This window comes from Orycteropus afer, unplaced genomic scaffold (assembly GCF_000298275.1).
Source record: "Orycteropus afer afer isolate SDZICR_OR568_19922 unplaced genomic scaffold, OryAfe1.0 scaffold01057, whole genome shotgun sequence".
NCBI classification, from domain to species: domain Eukaryota; kingdom Metazoa; phylum Chordata; class Mammalia; order Tubulidentata; family Orycteropodidae; genus Orycteropus; species Orycteropus afer.
Window position 1 is genome coordinate 72,346 of NW_006922644.1, and position 17,528 is coordinate 89,873.

At 45.5% G+C, this 17,528-nt stretch overlaps 1 protein-coding gene across 1 annotated transcript in view; it reads left to right on the plus strand.

The window, feature by feature from the left end:
• Positions 1 to 1,036: 1,036 nt before the first annotated feature.
• FLT3 (fms related receptor tyrosine kinase 3) overlaps positions 1,037 to 17,528 on the plus strand; it is a gene marked incomplete at its 5' end in the record, with an annotated part of 119,415 nt that continues 102,923 nt past the window's right edge. The window contains 2 exon segments of the mRNA XM_042783406.1: positions 1,037 to 1,158; positions 12,004 to 12,206. Of these exon segments, the coding sequence (XP_042639340.1) occupies positions 1,037 to 1,158; positions 12,004 to 12,206 (325 nt within the window).

Here is a 17,528-nt window from a genome sequence, read left to right on the forward strand (position 1 = left end):
GAAGGAAGCAAAGAAATAATTCAAGAAAACGTCCCCACACAGGATATGCGTTTCTAGATTGAAAAGCCTCCGGGGAGTCCAGCATGAGGGATGAAAATAAACTTTCCTACACTGGTTACAATGAAAAGCTTCTCTAAGGAGCCCAGGGGGGTGGGGGTGGGGTGGGGGTGCAGAGATTAAAGCGCTCAGCCCTAAGTGGCAGTCCACTTCTGCAAAGATTAAACCCAAAAAAACTCACTGCCATCAAGGTGATTACAGAAACAGATTGTATCATCTGTCTCCCACGGAGCAGCTGGTGGGTTCAAACCACTGACCTTTCGGCTAGCAAATGCTTTAAACACCATGCCACCAGAGCTCCTCTCCATAAAGGTTCACTCCATAAAGGCAACACTATGAGGCAGTTCTACTCTGTTTTACAGCATCACTATGAGTCAGAATTGACTCAATGGGCAGTGGGCTTGGTTTGGTTTTCCAGAACCTTCCATAAAGAAAAAGAGAATGGCTTTTATGCTAACATTCAGCTCCTCAGTCGTTAGCCTCATTTCAAATGTTCAAGAGCTGCACGTGAGTAGTGATTGCCAAATCGGATAGCCCCAAATCCATTGTTATTGATTCCATTCTGACTCACAGCGCCCCTAGAGGACACAGTAGAAAGGCTGCATAGGGTTTCCAAGGCTGTAAATCTTTGTGGAAGCAGAATGCCTCATCTTTCTCCCTGCAGAGTGGCTGGTGGGATCGAACTACTGACCTTGGGTTAGCCGCCCAATGCTTTAACCACTGCACCACCAGAATCCCTTATTGCATAGCACCAACATGGAATAGTTCCCAACATAGGAAAATGTTTTGCTGGATAGCTCTGCTCTAAGCACCTCCACCCCTGAATTCCCAAAGACTTACCTTTTATTACATTGTTTCCTGTGTACTCTCATGTTGGCCAATATTCCTTGATTTCATTTCGTTTCATTGTTGGATGGACGCATGGTTCCTTTTTAAGGTGTGCACGTGCAAACATCATTGTATTCGCTTTCTCTTGCAGCTGTGTTTTCAGCAATAATATGCGGGACTTTGACAAACCAAGACCTGCCTGTGATCAAGTGTGTTTTAATCAGTCATAAGAAGAATGAGTCATCAGAGGGGACGTCATCATCCCATCCCATGGTAAAGTAACATGAAAATCATAGCTTTAGAGATTTTCCTCCAGAGACCGTGCTGTGTAACCTATTGAAACTTAACATGAGTAAGTGGGCTTTCCTTGCATGTAATCAAGTATATAAAGTCCTTGTATCTGGTTCAGTGCAGCGTACGTCCTCAGGACTGCCTGACACTCCATTCCACCAAGGACCATGTTCCTTCCTGGGTATGGATTCAGGAAGGGCATCAATACCTGGCATCAATATGAATCCTACCTTCTCTCCCAAACTTCTGTCCCTAATTTCCAGCTGCTTCTTGGATAGATCTCAACTGATTTTCCATTTGTACATGAAATCCCACTGTATAACTTATTTTAGGTCTATTTCCCCTAACCTGTTCCTGTTCCTGTGTGAATTGGTTTCTATTTGTGGCTCTGTCTGGATCCCAGGCCTGAAAACTCAGAAGCGTTTTGAACTACTTCCTCTCCTTCATGTTCATTTCCTTACCAAATCTTGTCAATTCCCTTTCTTTAGTATTTCTCGTATATCCATCTCATGTTCTCTAGTTTCACTGCCACTTCCTTACTTCAAACCATTGTTACCCAGAAACCAAACCCATTGCCGTGAAGTTGACGTAACCAAACCAAACTCACTGCCATTGAGTCAGTTCCAACTCGTGACCCCCATTGGGTTTCCTAGGCTGTAAATCTTTACAGAAGCAGACTGCCTCATCTTTCTTCCATGGAGTGGCTGGTGCATTCGAACCACCAACCTTTTGGTTAGCAGCCAAATGCCTTAACCACTACACCACCAGAGCTCCTTGTTCCAACTCACAGAGCCCCTAGGTGGCAAGAATACGACTGCCCCTAGCGTCTCCAAGGCTGTCATCTTTATGGGAGCAGATGACCAGATCTTTCTCCCCAGGAGCTGCCAATGGGGTCACACCGCTGACCTTTTGGTTAGCAGCTGAGTGCTTAACCACTGGGCCGCCAGGGTTCCTAAGCCCTTGATTTAGGAGTCAGTTCTGACTCGTAGCGACCTTACTTACAACAGAACTAAAGGCCACACAGTTCCTTCCCATCCTCACAGTTGTTCTAGGTTTGAGCTCATTGTTGCAACCACTGTGTCCATCCGTCTCATTGAGGGTCTTCCTCTTTCTCGCTGACCCTCTACTTTACCAAGCGTGATGTCTTTCTCCAGGGACTGGTCCTTCTTTTTTTTTTTTTTAATTTTATTTTGATTTGGGTGAAGATTTACAGCGTAAATTCACTTTTCATACAGCAGTTCACATAATATACTTTGTTTCATGCCATTGACCAAAATTTACAATGCAACAGCTCCCCTCCCACTTCCTCCCCATAGTTACCTCTTCCCAGTGTCCATCCCTCCATACTCTTCTGCGCCCTGAGCTATCTCCCTGTGCATAAGCAGCCCTTCCTTCTCCCATGATTGTTCTCTCCAGGGCGTGTGTCTACTTGAGGTCAATGTTTAATTCACATGCCTGTACTTTGTTTAGCTGGAAACCACAGGTGTGGCTTCAATTCCAGACCTGCAGGGCAGCTAGGGGCCATAGTCTCAGTGGTTCCCCCAGGCTCTATTGGACCAGCAAACCTGGTCCCCACCTTCTTTTTTTGCCTCCAAATGATTTTGAGTTTTGTTCCACATTGTTCTCCCTCTCTATGCAGGATCTCGTACATCCCTTCCAAGTGGATAGCAGTGGTAGCCGGGCACCATCTAGTTCTTCTGGTCTCATAGTTGTATAGGTTGCAGATCGGATGGTGTACCAGTCGCTAGGACTGATTGTTTCCATTAATTTTGATTTTCTTCTTCTTGACGAGGAGAGACCCATTGTTGCATCTAGATGGCAGCTTGCTACTTTTAAGATCCCAGTCGCTACTCGCCAAAGTAGTAGGTGGAACAATGTTTTGTATAGTATGTTATGCCAATTGAGCTTGATGTCCCCTGTGACTATGGTCCCAAGCCCACAGGATCAACTACTCGGTCGCTCTGAGTGGCCAAGCAATGGGGACTGGTCGTTCTTGATAACATGTTAACTCTCCCGTAATCACGCTTCTGTCCTAAGTGACCTCTCTCCTCTCCAGATGGTCTCAGACATGAGCGCCAGACTAGCTTTGATTTTTTACTGTGGTGACCCGTTACTTAGAGAGACATCCACAGAGTCCCATGACCTGGCTCCTTCAAATCCCCACCTGCTTTTTTCTTAGTCCCTCTTCTTCAAGTTCTCCATCCAGCATTGCCTAGGTAATCCCATCTCTGTACTTTTATTTTTATTTTTTTAATAGTTAGTGAATTTATTCAAGTGAGCAAAGCTTAAATGATCAAGACCTGCAAATACTAGACACCTGTTCCATACAACAAAACCAAAAAGCAAACCAAAGTCACTGCCATCAAGTTGATTCTGACTCACAGTGACCTCCAATGGGTTTCCAAAGCTGTAAATCTTTATGGAAGCAGACTGCTCCGTCTTTCTTCCAGGGAGTGGCTGGTGGGTTTGAACCATAGACCTTTGGATAGCAGCTAAACATCATAACCACTACACCACCAAAGCTCCCTAGGAAATAAAAATCTCACTGTTGCCAAGTAGATTCCAGCTCATAGTGACCCATCTTCGGGTTTCCTAGGCGGTATCATTACAGAAGTAGATTGCCAAATCTTCCTTTTGAGGAGTGGCTGGTAGGTTTAAACGGCCAGTCTTCTGGTTACCAGTCAAATGCCTTAGGCACTACGCCATAAAACTAGATACTAAAAATAGTCTCAAGTTTCAAAATGGTGTGAAATAGGTTTTAATAACAATAGTCTACATGAATGTAAAATACTTGACTTCATATGGTTTTATCATGCCGAGAACATGGTTGGTTTTCATTTTTTTTAACAGCTCTTGGTATCATAACATATTGGCTTATTAATAATTAAGGCATTTTGCATACACAATATCTCAATGTGGACAGAAAATATAATGTTGATTATTTGCTATGATATTTTAATCTTTCAGTCTTTTCAACAGAAGAAAATACCAGCACACATTGAAGTGTTTTTCTATAAAACACAATCTTAAAAACATTAATGATGATAGGTCTCTAGCTCTTTGTAACAAAGCCTGTATTACTTTTTCATATGAGTAATCCCCAACTTAAGACAGTATTCTGTTTGATACTGTCGTCAATCAGTTCTGACGGAAGTCGAATAATACCACTTTTATTTTTTCTTTTTCATTATCCTTGCCTTTTATTATCAGTATCTTTATAAATCTGATTGTTATTTGTCATCAGGAGTTGGAAACATTACATATTAAACAAGTGCGAGGGGACATCTGAGAAAGATAATGTCATCTAATGACACCCTGCCACGCTGGATGTAGTACCTATCACTGATGATAAGAGTACCAAAAAAAAACCCCCAAATCGTTGTAAGTACAAATGGTTAGGTTTGTCCTAACTCGAATCCGTTATAAGTCAGGGACTGCTTGTAGAATGGCATAGTGGATAAGGCAGTTGACTGCTAACTGGAAGGTCAGCGGTTCAAACCCACGAGCTGCTCTGAGGAAGGCAGACTGGGTGATCTACTTCTGGAAAGATTTACAGAAACCCAGTGGGGTCACTGTGAATCAGAAATGACTCGATGGCAGTGAGTTTGATTTTTTTTTTTTTTTTAATGCAATGTTCAGAATTGCATTAAGGCCCAGTACTTCTTAACACCATTGAAGATACAGCCACATCCATCGTAAATGGAGGAAAGATGAACAAACTTCTTGGTTTAGTTTCTTCTCCTTGAAGTTGAAGCTGCTCCTTTGGAATATTTTTCCACTTTAATATGAAGTACGTTGTTAGGCTTCTGTGGCTTTTTCAGAAAAAATGGTTTTGATTTCTTCCACAGTTCTCAGGTCCCTGATGAGAACTCCTTTGGAAATCCCATATCCAGGTGTGTTTTGAATGACCACGCACTCTTCAGTAGACAAAACAACTCAGTGCAACTCTGGTAAATAAACATCTGCATCCTTAGCTATGTTCCTTGGAACCAGAGTGGTACCATTCAGTCAATTCCAACTCATAGTGATCCCAGGTGACAAAGTAGAACAGCCCCATAGGGTGGAGGCTGTCATCTTTGTTCTTTTTTAAATTGTGATTTCGGTGAAAGTGTATAGAGCAAATTCACTTTCCATACAGCAGTTCACATACACGTTGTCTCATAACTTTGACTGCAATTTCCCACAATGCAACAGCTCCCCTCCCACTTCCTCCGCATAGTTACCTCTTCCCTGCGTCCATCCCTCCATGCACTCCTGCCCCCTGAGCTGTCTGTCTCCCGGTGCAAACACAGCCCTTCTTTCTCCCATGATTGTTCTCTCCAAGGAGTGTATCTACCTGAGGTAAATGTTCAACTCATATGCCTGTCTTTTGTTTGGCTGGATGCCACAGGAGTGGGTTCAATTCCAGACCTGAAGGGCAGCTGGGGGCCATAGTCTCAGGGCTTCCAACAGGCTCTATCACACCAGCAAACCTGGTCCCTCCTTTTTTTGTTCCTCAAATGATTTTGAGTTTTGTTCCACATTGTTCTCTGTCTCTATCCAGGATCTCCAACATAGATCCCCAGAGAGTGGTTGACAGTGGTTAGGCTGTAATCTTTACAGGAGCAGGTTGCCTGGTCTTTCTCCTGCCTGGCTGCTGGTTGGGCTTGAACTGTCAACTTTTCAGTTAGCAGCTGAGTCCTTAACTGTTGCACCACCAGGGCTCCTGGAACCAAAATAAGATGGTTTTACTGTGACCACCACCTTTTGATGACTGACTGAGGACGTATTCTTCAAATTCGCTTTGAGGTACAGTCGCCCCTCAGTGTCATCCGTGGGGGACTGGTTCCAGGACACCCTACCTTCCCTCCTCTCATACCCAAATCCACAGATGCTCAAGCCCCTTATATGAAATGGTGTAGCATTTGTATGTAACCTACACATGTCCTGTCATATACTTTAAATCATCTCTGTTGTTGTTAGCTGCCAACGAGTTGCTCCAACTCATAGCAACCCCGTGTACAACAGAATGAAACCCTGCCCGGCCCTACACCAGCCTTACCATGCCTGCTGTACATGAGCCACCGTGGCAGCCACTGTGTCAGTCCGTCTCGTTGAGGCCTGTGGTGGTTACGTTTTTGTGTCAACTTGGCTGAGCCTGGTTGAGTGGCTAGGCAGCTGGATGTAGTATTCCCCATGATGAGACTGGCAATCAACTCCATGGTGGGATCAACCACAAGCAGCTGAGTAGCTGCCTTTGGGATGTGGCCTGCTTCCCGTATATCACCAGGAGCTTTGGAAATGGTCTCTAGCCTATGGCACGCTTGGACCCTGCATGGAGCCATGTCGTTGCTCAGCAGCCAGCTATGCTCTGCCGACCTTGGGACTTACAGTGGACTTAAGTTAATGGCCTGCCGTGTGGTTTGGTAACATCGGGACTGTGCCTTTTTACTTGTCAACCTTGGGGCTTCTCAGCCTCAGCAACCAGCAGCTGTCTGAGTGAAGAAACGCCTCTAGCTCCAGTGGGCCGGGAGCAGGAGGCAGAACTGGACCCCAAGGCTGAGGGGCTTTCACCCAGCCCCTAGAGCCTGGCCCTTTGAACTTGGACTTAAAGCCTCCAAATTGTAAGAATAAACTCCTGTTTGTTAAGGCCGTCCCATTGGTGGTGTGTTCCTGTCAGAGCGGTACCAGGGAACCAGGACAGGGCCCTTCCCCTTCTTTGTTGACCCTCCACTTTACCAACCATGACGTCCTTCTCCAGGGAATGGTCCCTTCTGACAACATGACCAAAGTAGGTGAGATGAAGTCTGGCCATTCTCGCTTCCAAGGAGCATTCCAGCTGCACTTCCTCCAGGACAGATCTGTTAGTTCTTCTGGCGGTCCATGGGACTTTCAGTATTCTTCACCAGCACCACAACTCAAAAGCATCAACTCGTCTTTGGTCTTCCTAATTCATTGTCCAGCTCTCACCTGTATATGAGGCTACTGAAAACACCATGGCTTGGAGAAGACACACCTTACTCTTCAAAGAGACATCTTTGCTCTTCAGCACTTGAAAGAGGTCTTTTGCATTAGATTTGCCCAAAATACATCATCTGATTTCTTGACTACAGCTTCCATTGGTATTGACTGTGGATCCAAGAAATATGAAATCTTTGACCACTTCAGTGGTTTCTCCATTTTTCGTGATGCTGCTTATTGGTCCACTTGTGAGGATTTTTGTTTTCTTTATGTTGAGGTGTAATCCATACTGAAGGCTGTAGTCTTTAATCTTCATCAGTAAGTGCTTCAAGTCATCTTTCCTTTCACCAATCAAGGCTGTGTCATCTGCATATTGTTGTTGTTGTTGTTGTTATGTGCCGTCGAGTCGGCCCTGACTCATAGTGACCCCTCCTTGGGTCTCCAAGGCTGTCAATCTTCACAGAAGCAAAGCCCAAACCACACCTACTGGAAGCAAAGCCCAAACCAAATTCACTGCCATTGACTTGACTTGACTCACAGCGACCCCTCCTTGAGTTTTCCAGGCAGTATCACTATGGAAGTAGATTGCGCAACCTTCCTTCCGAGGAGTGGCTGGTGGGTTTGAACCGCCAGCCTTCTGTTTAGCAGTCAAGTGCTTTAGCCACTATGCTACCAGAGCTCCTGTCATCTGCATATAGCAGGTTGTTAATGAATCTTCCTCCAATCCTGATGGCGCATTCGTCTTCATATAATCCAGTTCCTCGGATTATTTGCTTGGCATACAGATTGAATAAATTTGGTGAAAGGATACAACCCTGACACACTCCCTTGATGATTTTAAACCATGAAGTATCCCTTGTTCTGTTCTAAAGACAGCCTCCTGGTCTATGTACATGTTCCTCATGAGTACAGTTAAGTGTTCTGGAATTCCCATTCTTCTCAGTGTTATCCATCCTTTGTGATGGTCCACACAGTTGAATGCTTTGACATAGTCAGTGAGACACAAGTGAACATCTCTCTGGTATTCTTTGCTTTCAGCCAAGATCCATCTGACATCAGCAGTGATATCCCTCATTCCACATCCTCTTCTGAGTCCAGCTTGAATTTCTGAAAGTTCTCTGTCAATATACTGCAGCAACCATTTTTGAATTATCTTCAGCACGATTTTCCCTGCGTGTGATATTAATAATATTGTTCTCTAGATTACTTCCAATACCTAATCCAATGTAATTGCTATGAAAATAGCATTGTACACTCCTGCTTAGCCATAGAGGGATTTTGAGCACCTCATTGCTTTTTATTTATTTATTTATTGTGATTTGGGTGAAGATTTACAGAGCAAATTCACTTTCCATACAGCAGTTCACACACACTTTGTCTCATGACATTGACCGCAATTTCCCACAATGCAACAGCTCCCCTCCCACTTCCTCCCCATAGTTACCTCTTCCCAGTGTCCAACCCTCCATGCACTCCAGCCCCCTGAGCTGTCTCCCTGTGCATACACAGCCCTTCTTTCATTGCTTTCTATTGTTGTTGTTAGGTGCCATCAAGTTGGCTCCCACTCATAGTGACCCCGTGTTCAACAGAACGAAACACTGCCCTGTCGTGTGCCAGCCCCACAAACCTTGCGATACCTGAGCCCATCTTTGTAGCCACTGTGTCAGTCCATCTTAATGAGGGCCTTCCGCTTTCTCGTTGACCTTCCACTTTACCAAGCACGATATCCTTCAGCACACCTCCCCTTTTTTTTTAATCTGAGTATCTTCATATGCAGTTGGTTGAACCTATAATCACAGAGCCCTTGGGGGGCGAGAGCCAACTGTGATGCCTCCTGGAGGTGGCACGTGAGGCTTGGTGGTTTTCTTCTTGTAACTATAGTGCGCACAGGAAGACGCTCCACCACAGCTCCGGGGTCCGCTGTCCTCACCAGATGAATTACAAGTACACGTACCCCTTTGTTCCCCCAGAAACTTCAGCTGCATTTAATCTCAAATTCCTTCTAAACAGAATTTACACCCTTGGTTCACGGTCCTGAGAAACATCAGGAAAAATGAACCCACCATGTATTTATTTTTGCCCTTGATTTTTTTTTTCATTTTATTGTAAACCATATATAACAAGAAGTTTACAGTTTGAACCATTTTTCACATGTACATTCAGTGACATTAATTACATGCAGCGTGTTGTGCAACCGTCGCCACTTCCTGTTTCCAAAAGTCTTTCACAGCTCCAGACGGAATCTCAGTGCCCTGAAGCAGGGACCCCCACTTCCCCTCGCCCGTCCCTTGGTAACCGCGTATGAAATTTTATCTGCGTGTATGGACATATTCTAGACATCACATACAGGTGGGATCGTACAGTAGGAGTCCTTTTGTGTCTGTGGTGATGAAGTTTGTGTGTCAACTTGGCTGGGCCTGGTTGAGTGGCTGGGCAGCTGGATGTCGTTATTTCCCATGATGAGACTGGTAGTCAACTCCATGGTGGAATCTATTGGAGCAGCTGAGTAGCTGCCTTAGGGATGTGGTCTGCTTCCTGTATATGAGGAGAAGCCTTGGGGATGGTCTCTAGCCTATGGCACGCTTGGACCCTGCATGGAGCCGTGTCGTTGCTCAGCAGCCTGCCATGCTCTGCCGACCTTGGGACTTACAATGGACTAAAGTTAATGGCCTGCCCTGTGGTTTGGTAACATCAGGACTGTGCCTTTTGACTTGTCAACCTTGGGGCTTGTCAGTCTCAGCAGCCAGCAGCTGTCTGAGTGAAGAAACGCCTCTAGCTCCAGTGGGCCGGGAGCAGGAGGCAGAGCTGGACCCCAAGGTTGAGGGGCTTTCACCCAGCCCCTAGAGCCTGGCACTTTGAACTTGGACTTAAAGCCTCCAAATTGTAAGAATAAACTCCTGTTTGTTAAGGCCGTCCCATTTGTGGTATATGTCTTATCAGAGTGGCACCAGGTAACCAGAACAATACCCGTATCTATAAAAAAACAAACAAATGCTGTGGAATCGATTCCAACTTATGGCAGCCCCTGTGGGTCAGAGTAGAATCATGTTTCATAAGATTTCCAATGGCTGATTTTTCAGGAGTAGCTCACACCTCTAAAGTAGCTCTGGTGGCATTGTGCCTAAGGCACATGACTGCTAACCAGAAGGCTGGAGGTTCAAACCCACCAGCCACTCCTCGGAAGGAAGATGGGGCAATCTACTTCCATAGTGATACTGCCTCAGACACCCAAGGAGGGGGTGCTATAAGTTGGGATCAATTCGACAGCAGTAACCTTTGTTTTTTTCTTTTCACCTCGGGATGGACTCAAACCTCCAACCCTTTGATTACCACCCAGGGACTTGGTGGTGCTGTGTGTATACACACCTCTTGCTGGGCAACCGCGAGATTATACTGATTACTCTGATCTCAGTACAGCACCACGAGGTTCATTCTAGTTTCCCCTTTTCCTTCTTTGTGCTTCTTTCTCTGACATTCAGAAACCTGGCTCTCACTTTCTAGAATTTATTTCCTCATTTATCCAATTCTGATATTCACATAAACTAGTTTCGGGATTGCCAGCCCACACCCCAGTAAGACACAGGTGTTCTAACTAGAGTACAGTATTTGTGTACAGTTCCATTTGTTGTTAGCCTTACAGGATCCCAAGAACTATATTCCAAAGTCGCTTAGATTTGATCTTTCTTTCCCACCCCTTTTCACTATGGCTAGGAGTCCTGGTGGCCCAATGGTTAAAGCACTCAGCTACCAACCAAAGCACTGGCAGCTGGAAACCACCAGCGGCTCCGTGGGAGAAAGATGTGGCTCCTGTAAAGATTGACAGCCTAGGAAACCCTGTGATGCAGTGCCATTCTGTCCTCTAGGGGTGCTGTGAGTCAGAATCGACTCCATAGCAGTGGGTGTGGTTTGGGCTTTGCTTCTGTGAAGATTGACAGCCTTGGAAACCCTATGGTGCAGTTCCACTCTGTCCTCTAGGGGCGCTGTGAGTCAGAATCGACTCCACAGCAGTGGGTGTGGTTTGGGCTTTGCTTCTGTGAAGATTGACAGCCTAGGAAACCCTGTGGGCAGTTCCACTCTGTCCTCTAGGGGCGCTGTGAGGCAGAATCGACTCCATGGCAGTGGGTTTGGTTTGGGCTTTGCTTCCGTAAAGACTGATAGCCTTGAAAACTCTATGGGACAGTTCCATTCTGTCCTCTAGGGGCACTGTGAGTTGGAATCAACTTGATGGCAATTAGTTTGGTTTATTGTGAATCCTACAGTTAATGTCTGTGAAACATTTTAAAAAGTGTCATCTAAAGTTATTTGTCTTCTTTTTAAAGAATTATAGTTAATACTGGGAGCTCTGGTAGCATAGTGGCTAAGGCACTTGACTGCTAACCAGAAGGTTGGCGGTTCAAACCCACCAGCCACTCCTAGGAAGGAAGATGGGGCAATCTACTTCTGTAGAGATACTGCCTCAAACCCAAGGAGGGGTCACTATGAGTCGGGTCCGACTCAACGGCACATAACAACAACAAACAACAACATAGTTAATATTATTTTCAGTAGGAGGAGGTCTGGTAGCATAGTACCTAAAGCACTTGACTGCTAACCAGAAGGCTGGCTGTTCAAACCCACCAGCCACTCCTTGAAAGGAAGGCTGGGCAATCTACTTCCGTAGTGATACCGCCACGGAAACACAAGGAGGGGTCGCTATGAGTTGGTCTGACTCAGCGGCACATTACAACAACAACATTATTTTCAGTTAGTGATATGTCCTCACGGGCTTATGACGTGCATGGGTATCGGGAGCAGTGTATGAGAATGTTTGATCATGGTGCCAGTGAAAAAGACTATGCCTTAGCGATGCACTTGCAGCCTCTTGACGTCATGTTATCGTCATTGTAGGTGTCAAGATCAACAGAAGACCTTGGGTGCTCCCCGAGGCCCCAGAGCGCAGAGCCCATCTATGAAGCAGCCACGGTAGAAGTCGACGATTCTGCCTCCATCACACTGCAAGTGATGGTCAGCATCCCGGGGAACATTTCGTGTCTGTGGATATTCAAGCACAGCTCCCTAAACTGCCAGCCAAACTTTGATTTACAGAACAGGTAAGAAAGGGGATGGACAATCCTGAGGAACTTTGGGGCAACGTTGGGTTGCCAAGAAGCTCTGGTGGAATAGTGGTTAAGATATTTGGCTGCTAACCACCGGTAGGTTGGCAGTTTGAACCCACCAGCCACCCCACAGGAGAAAGATGTGGCAGGCTGCTTTAGTAAAGATTTACAGCCTTGGAAAGTCTATGGGGCAGTTCTCTGTCCTACAGGGTGGGTGTGAGTCAGAATTGACGCGATGGCAGTGGGTTGGGTTTGTTCTGGTTTAATTGCCATATGGAGGCAGTGGTGGCTGAGTGGTTAAATTCTCACCTTCCATGCGGGAGACCTGGGTTCAATTCCCAGCCAGGGTGTGTCCTGAATAATTACTATCCTTCGTCAGTGGAGGCTTGCTGTTGCTAGGACGCTGAACATGGTTCAGTGGAACTTCCCGACTCGGACAGATGAGGAAGAAAGGCCTGGTGATCTACTTCTGAACGGCAGCCAATGAGAACCTATGGATCCCAACACTGTGATCTGCAGCCAATCACGGGGATGACGCAGGACGGGGCACTGTTCTGGTCCCTTGTTCATGGGATGACTTTGGGTCAGGGGCTGACTGGACGGAAGCCCACGACAGCAACAGTTTATTCCATAAAATGTGGTTTGTTTGGAATTTCAAGTTTCTGTCCATGTCTGTTATAATACTTACCCCAAATGGGATCTAAAAACATAGTTGGGGCCTAAGAAAGCAGTGAGTGTGTTGCAAAATGCAAAGCAAAAGAAGTAAAAAGAGCATTTGAGATTTTTCAAGTGTCTTATATTTTAATTAGGAGCTGTGGTAGCGTAGTGCCTAAGGCATCTGACTGCTAACCAGAAGGCAGGCAGTTCAAACCCACCAGCCACTCCGCGGAAGGAAGACTGGGCAATCTACTTCCATAGTGATACCACCTTGGAAACCCAAGGAGGGGTCGCTATGAGTCAAGTCAAGTCAATGGCAGTGAATTTGGTTTGGGCTTTGCTTCCAGTGGGTGTGGTTTGGGCTTTGCTTCTGTGAAGACTGACAGCCTCGGAAACCCAAGGAGGGGTCGCTATGAGTCGGGTCCAACTTGACAGCACATAACAACAACAACAACAACAACTGCCAAACTTACCTGCGTTCATGGGTGTACTCCGCTACGCCATCCACACCTATTCACCTTACATATCTACCTACAGATCCATCCATAAATTATTGGTTGTTATTTACTGATGTTACCTGTTAGTCTTTCAGATCTCTCAGTATCTTCCCTTGCCTTAGTCATCCTGTGTTGATTTCCTCCATATTGTTTGTTGTCTTTCCCGTCACCTAAGTTAATATCTATCTACAATTTAGTCATTTAAGGAACTCTGGTGGTGCAGTGCCTAAGGCATTTGACTGCCAACCAGAAGGTTGGTGGTTCAAACCCATCAGCTGCTCTGTGGAGGGAAGACTGGGCAATCTACTTCCGTAAAGATTTACCACCTCGGAAACCCAAAGGGGGTCTCCATGAGTCAAAATCGACTCGATGGCGGTGCGTTGTTTTTTTGTTTGTTTGTTTTTTAATTTAGTTAGTGATTTTCCCTCCCTCCTACTCCCATCTGTGATAAGCATCAGAGAATGGTTCTTTGTGCTTATAAATATTTTCTCGAGTTTTTATGATAGCTGTCACATACAGTGTTTGTCCCTTTGTGATTGACTGATTTCACTCAGCGCAGTTGCCCTCCAAGGATCATGCATATTGTTATTCTTTAATGTTGGGTAGTGTTCTCAGAAGGAAGGTTGGACAATCCTACTTCCGTAGAGATACTGCCTCGGAAAGCCAAGGAGGCGTCCCTATGGGTCAAGTCAAGTCAATGGCAGTGAATTTGGTTTGGGCTTTGCTTCTGTGAAGATTGACAGCCTTGGAAACCCAAGGAGGGGTCGCTATGAGTCGGCCGACTCGACGGCAAATAACAACAAGTGTTCCGTTGTGTACATGTACGAGTCTGTTTATCTGTTGGTGGTCACTTAGGTTGTTTCAATCTGTTTTGCTTCTCTAGTACTGCTCTAAGAGAAATATCACAGGCGGTGGCTTTAACAAACAGTGGTTTATTCTCTTAGAGGTTAGGAGGCTAGACGTCCAAGTTCAAAGTGCCAGCTCTAGGGGCAGGGTGAAGGCCCCTCGACCTTGGGCTTCAGCTCTGCCTCCTGCTCCCGGCCCACTGGAGCTGGAGGCTTCTCCTAACTCTAGCAGCTGCTGGCTGCTGAGGCTGACAAATCCGAGGCCAACAAGTACAATGACAGAAGATTATCAAACAACACAGCAGGCCACTAGTTCAAGTCCATTAACAGTCCCAAGATCGGCAGAGTTAGCATGGCAGGCTGCTGAGTGAAGACTCAGCTACGTGCAGGGTCCAAACATGCATAAAAGCTCAGAGGCCTTTCCCAAGGCTGTCTTCTTAAACTGGAAGGAACTGCATCCCTGAGGCAGCCACTCAGCTGCTCCGGCAGGTTCCACCGTGGACTCAATTACTGATCTCATCATGGAGGATAACCACATCCAGCTGCCTAAAACCAAAAAACCAAACTCACTGCCACCAAGTCAGTTCTGACTCATAACGACCCCATTGGGTTTCCAAGGTTGTAAATCTTTACAGAAGTAGATTGCCCCGTCTTCCTTATGTGGAACAGCTGGTGGGTTTGAACTGCTGACCTTCTGGTCAGCAGGCATTTGCCTTACCCACTGCACCACCAGGCTAGCCATTCAACATCAGGCCCAGCCAAGTTGACACACAGCTTAACCACCACGCTGTCTCTTTGCTATTGTGAATGGTGCTGCCATGAACATGGGGGTATATCTGTCTCTTCTCCTCTGGGCTCTTACTTCTCTGGGGTGTATATGTAGGGATCAGAGTGCTGGATCATATGGTGTTTCTATTTCTCCCGATTTCAGGAAGCGCCATTGTAAGCAGTGGTTACAGGTGGCATTATCTTTTCCAGGACAGTGTACTAAACGGCACCCAGATGGCCTATGCGGGGTAACAGGCCCCTTGGCTGAAGTTTTGGGGGGCATCTCTGTGACTGATGTGTATAAAGCATTTATGTTTGTTTCTTTTTATTTATTTACTCATTTTTTAATTGTGATTTGGTTGAAAATTTACAGAGCAAATTCACTCTCCATATAGCAGTTCATTATGTTTGTTTCTTTAAGGTCAAGTACATATTCTGAACTGATTTTCAGGACAGTGGCTATAAGTCTGAAGTTTCATTCTCAATTTAGGAGCACGTTCCTGTTCCTTTCCTCTTTTAAGTCCGTATTACTCATTTCTGTTTTTTGATGACTTTTATCTTGGGGTTCAACCAAATCGATGTGCTATGAAGACGCTTGGCTTAAAGATGTGTCCGGCGATCCTGTTAAAATGTACGTCCCAGCAGCCCTCACTGGATTGAGAACAAGGGAAAATGGAGAAGTAGGGTTCTTTTTACTGCAAGGGACGTTGTGACACAGGTAGCTTATTGCAGGCCAAAGTCATAGGTCTCCCGGGAGGTAGTTAACTTCGCACCAAAGCACTTTTAGCTACTGTGAAAAAGATACACATGTTTATTTTATTTTTCGTGGTTGAAAACAGACATGGTGGAACATATACCAATTCAACGTTTTCCCGCCATCAAGTGTGGTTCATTTGGAGTTTCACATGTCCGATTCAGAGACATTAATGACGTTCTTTGAAGTGTGCGGCCATTCTCAACCCCCGTTTTCTGGTTGTTTCTCCCCCATGAGCATAACAAATTCAATGCCCCCTAACCTTCCATCAGACGTTCAAGTTGCCGTTGTCCATTTGATCTTTGAAAGAGCACAGGGCTCAAAGCACACGTTCTTTACTCCTTAAGCAACTGTTGTTTGGTTTAAAGAAGATAACAGGGAATATTTTTGGTTGTGGTTTAAGGGCAATAGTTTCAGGGGTTCATCCAGCCTCCATGGCTCCAGAAAGTCTTTTTTTTTTCCTAGAATTTTTGTTGTTGTTGTTGTTGTTATTTCTTTTTGGAGCTCTGGTGGCCTAGTGCCTAAGGCATTTGACTGCTAACCAGAAGGCTGGTGGTTCAAACCCACCAGCCACTCCTCAGAAGGAAGGTTGGCCAATCTACTTCCATAGAGATACCACTTCAGAAACCCAAGGAGGGGTTGCTATGAGTTGAATTGACTCGATGGCAGTGAGTTTGGCTTTTTGTCATTTTTATTGTGATTTGAGTGAAAGTTTACAGAGCAAATTCATTTTTCATACAAGAGTTCATACGCATTTTGTCTTGTGACATTGACTGCAATGCCCTACAATGTAACAGCTCTCTTCCCACTTCCTCCCCATAGTTACCTCTTCCCATAAAGATTACAGCTTTTGAACACTTACATTAGGCAGATAGACTCCTTGGAGAGAACAATCATGGGAGAATAGAAGGGCTGTGTATGCACAGGGAGACAGCTCAGGGGGCAGGAGTGCATGGGAGGGAAGGCCACAGGGAACTAAACGCACTGCTGTTGAATAGGATCCGACTCATAGCAACCCCTCCTTGGGTTTCCGAGGTGGTAACACTACAGGAGTAGATTGCCCAACCTTCCTTCCGAGGACTGGCTGGTGGGTTTGAACTGCCAGCCTTCTGGTTAGTAGTCAAAGGCCTTAGGCACTATGCCACCAGAGCTCCCTACCAACATCCAGGTGATGCTAATTCTATAAAAATCTGAAGGTCAGAAATCTCAAATACAAAATTACTCAACAAATAACTAGAAGATATTTTCAGCTTTAATGAGAATGACTATCACTAGATACATGTCAGAGTTGTTTCTGTGAAGAGACTGCCCTCAGCCAAATTTCTCTACTAATTTTCTAAAGTTGAAAAAACAAGTATCGAGCTCTTTCTCCTTACATTTATGTCCTGAATCAGTTAAAATTACTACTTCAGAAGAAAATGCCTTGTGTCAGATTTTGCTGGAATTCTTTCACAGCCTTAGTGGTGCAGTGGTTAAGCACTCAGCTGTTAATTGAAACATTGATGGTTCAAACCCACCAGCCACTCTGTGGAAGAAAGACGTGGCAGTGTGCTTCTGTAAAGACGACAGCCTTGGAAACTATCTGGGGCAGTTCCACTCTGTCCTCTAGGGGCGCTGTGAGTCAGAAGGGACTCCATGCAGTGGGTGTGGTTTGGGCTTTGCTTCCAGTAGGTGTGGTTTGGGCTTTGCTTCTGTAAAGATTGACAGCCTTGGAAACCCAAGGAGGGGTCGCTATGAGTCAAGTCAAGTCAATGGCAGTGAATTTGGTTTGGGCTTTGCTTCCAGTGGGTGTGGT